The sequence below is a fragment of the Cariama cristata genome, unplaced genomic scaffold (assembly GCF_000690535.1).
Source record: "Cariama cristata isolate BGI_N322 unplaced genomic scaffold, ASM69053v1 scaffold6132, whole genome shotgun sequence".
Lineage (NCBI taxonomy): Eukaryota > Metazoa > Chordata > Aves > Cariamiformes > Cariamidae > Cariama > Cariama cristata.
This window is the reverse complement of record NW_009605395.1, coordinates 67,655-69,510: the sequence shown is the minus strand read 5'-3', so window position 1 is coordinate 69,510 and position 1,856 is coordinate 67,655. Positions and strand designations below refer to the sequence as shown.

Sequence of the window (1,856 nt, the reverse complement as noted above, 5' to 3'; positions counted from 1 at the left end):
CTGAGCAGAGAGTCAGCTGCCACCTATGCTGGACACCAATCCTATATCCTGTATTTTGGATAGCTGTCTCCTGCCAGAAGTGCTTCTGAATTTCTGCTGCCTGTAGGCTGGTTGAATGCTATGCTCCACTGGGTCTAAATGCAGCAAATCAGGTCTCCCCAGGCTGGTTGTTGTTTCCTGTCTTGTTTTCTCTGGGTTCTTGTGGAATTTGTGGTTCCCATCAAGTCATCTGCTGCGTCTTCCATTCTACGTGCATTCCTTTCCAAACACAAGCTTACCAAATGACTCCTGACTCCTTTTCTAGTGTTTGCTAAGGGGACTGAGTGAAATTCCTCAGCAAATTGAATCTGAGCAAAAAGCTGCAAGTTGGTAAAGGTTTGGGGACTGTCCTGTATGGATCAGGTGAAATATTTTAGAAGTATTTAGGAAAGCGATGTTATGCTACTTAGTTCAACTGGGTCTGAAAAAAAGTTACTACTTGAAGTTTGTTGCAAGTCTTACAATTTATTTTCGCTATACTGTTTCAGACTTGCCTGGAATGTAGTACATGCGGTGAACAGATTATAATTTTCCACTACTTTTCAATGGCGTAATCCAACATATAAATGGTTGCAGCGAGGGAAATGTTTGGTGGTGGTGTGTACTTGTATGCTCTATGCTGACAGGCAATTTACCTGTGGTCTTTGCATACTTTGAGATGTGAACATACTTTATCAAACAATTCTAGATAATAGATAATTCTAGATAATAAATGTTGAAATACTGCTTTTTAGTATTTGTTTATGTTATATTAATCCTCTTTTTAAGAGTGTGATGGAAAACTTTGAAAGAAGCTCTACATCCTCAATGTCTTCAGTTTTCACTCCACCTACAAAATCCGTCGGCACACCTGTACAACCTGCAAATAATACTACAAGGATCTCTACAATGAGACCTCTTGCAACAGCATATAAAGCTTCCACTAGTGACTATCAGGTATTCTAAGGGAAACAGAAGCATGTGTTTCTTTGTGCTATCTCCCCTTAGTTGTGTGAGGCTGTACCCGCATTAACTTCAATGTGACCTTAGCCTTTATATTCTCCTGTCATTTCTTTAAAGATGTGATTAGAGTACAAACTCTATCTGTTCAGTCTCAATAATAATAATAATAAAAACTAATGACTTGTCACTTTTCCAGAGGTTAAGGGCTTGTTTTGAAAATATTTCAAAAGTATTTTGTCAAAATAGGAAAAGAAAAGAAAAAAGCCTGGTTAGTATAAAAAGAATTAACTATATGTTGACTGATTCTCTTTATTTTCTCTTCTTCTTTCCTCCCGCCTTCTAGGTGGTTTCTGACAGACAAACTCCTAGGAAAGATGAAAGTATTGTATCTAAAGCAATGGAATATGTGTTCGGCTGGTAATATACAAGAGGAAGTAACACACTAAGTTTGTCAGGGTTTGAAATATGCTACTGGCATCTGTGGTTAGTTGTATAACTACTGGTGGCAGTATTTTAACTTACATCTCACCTGTTATGCCTTCAGTTAAATCAGCAGACATGTAGCTTGCACTTTAAATGATGGCAATGTACACACGGTTTTAAAAACTGAGTAAGTGTAAATATAAGTGCTTTTTTCCCATTTGTGCAATTGCATGATTGTAGAAAAAATATCGGCACTGACTTTTCCTCTGTAATTGTTTTCTGTGAATTACTTCCCAGTAATTTGGAAATGTTAAGAATGGCAGCTTTATTTACTGATGCCTTGAAATTTTTTTTTTTTCCTGGAAAGGTGTTGGGCTACTTGCAAGAAGAACACTATGCACAGCTGGCTCCCAGGGACAGGGACTGTTCTCAGTATATGTGATTTTAATTTT

The 1,856-nt window shown here is 37.6% G+C and overlaps 1 protein-coding gene across 2 annotated transcripts in view; it reads left to right on the top strand.

The window, feature by feature from the left end:
- NUP35 (nucleoporin 35kDa) overlaps positions 1-1,623 on the top strand; it is an 8,264-nt gene extending 6,641 nt beyond the window's left edge. For both annotated transcript variants that reach the window (XM_009695925.1, XM_009695926.1), the window contains exons 7-8: positions 808-975; positions 1,325-1,623. In XM_009695925.1, the coding sequence (XP_009694227.1) occupies positions 808-975; positions 1,325-1,402 (246 nt within the window). In that variant the 3' untranslated portion in view covers positions 1,403-1,623. The remainder of the gene's footprint in view (positions 1-807; positions 976-1,324) is intronic.
- Positions 1,624-1,856: the final 233 nt, after the last annotated feature.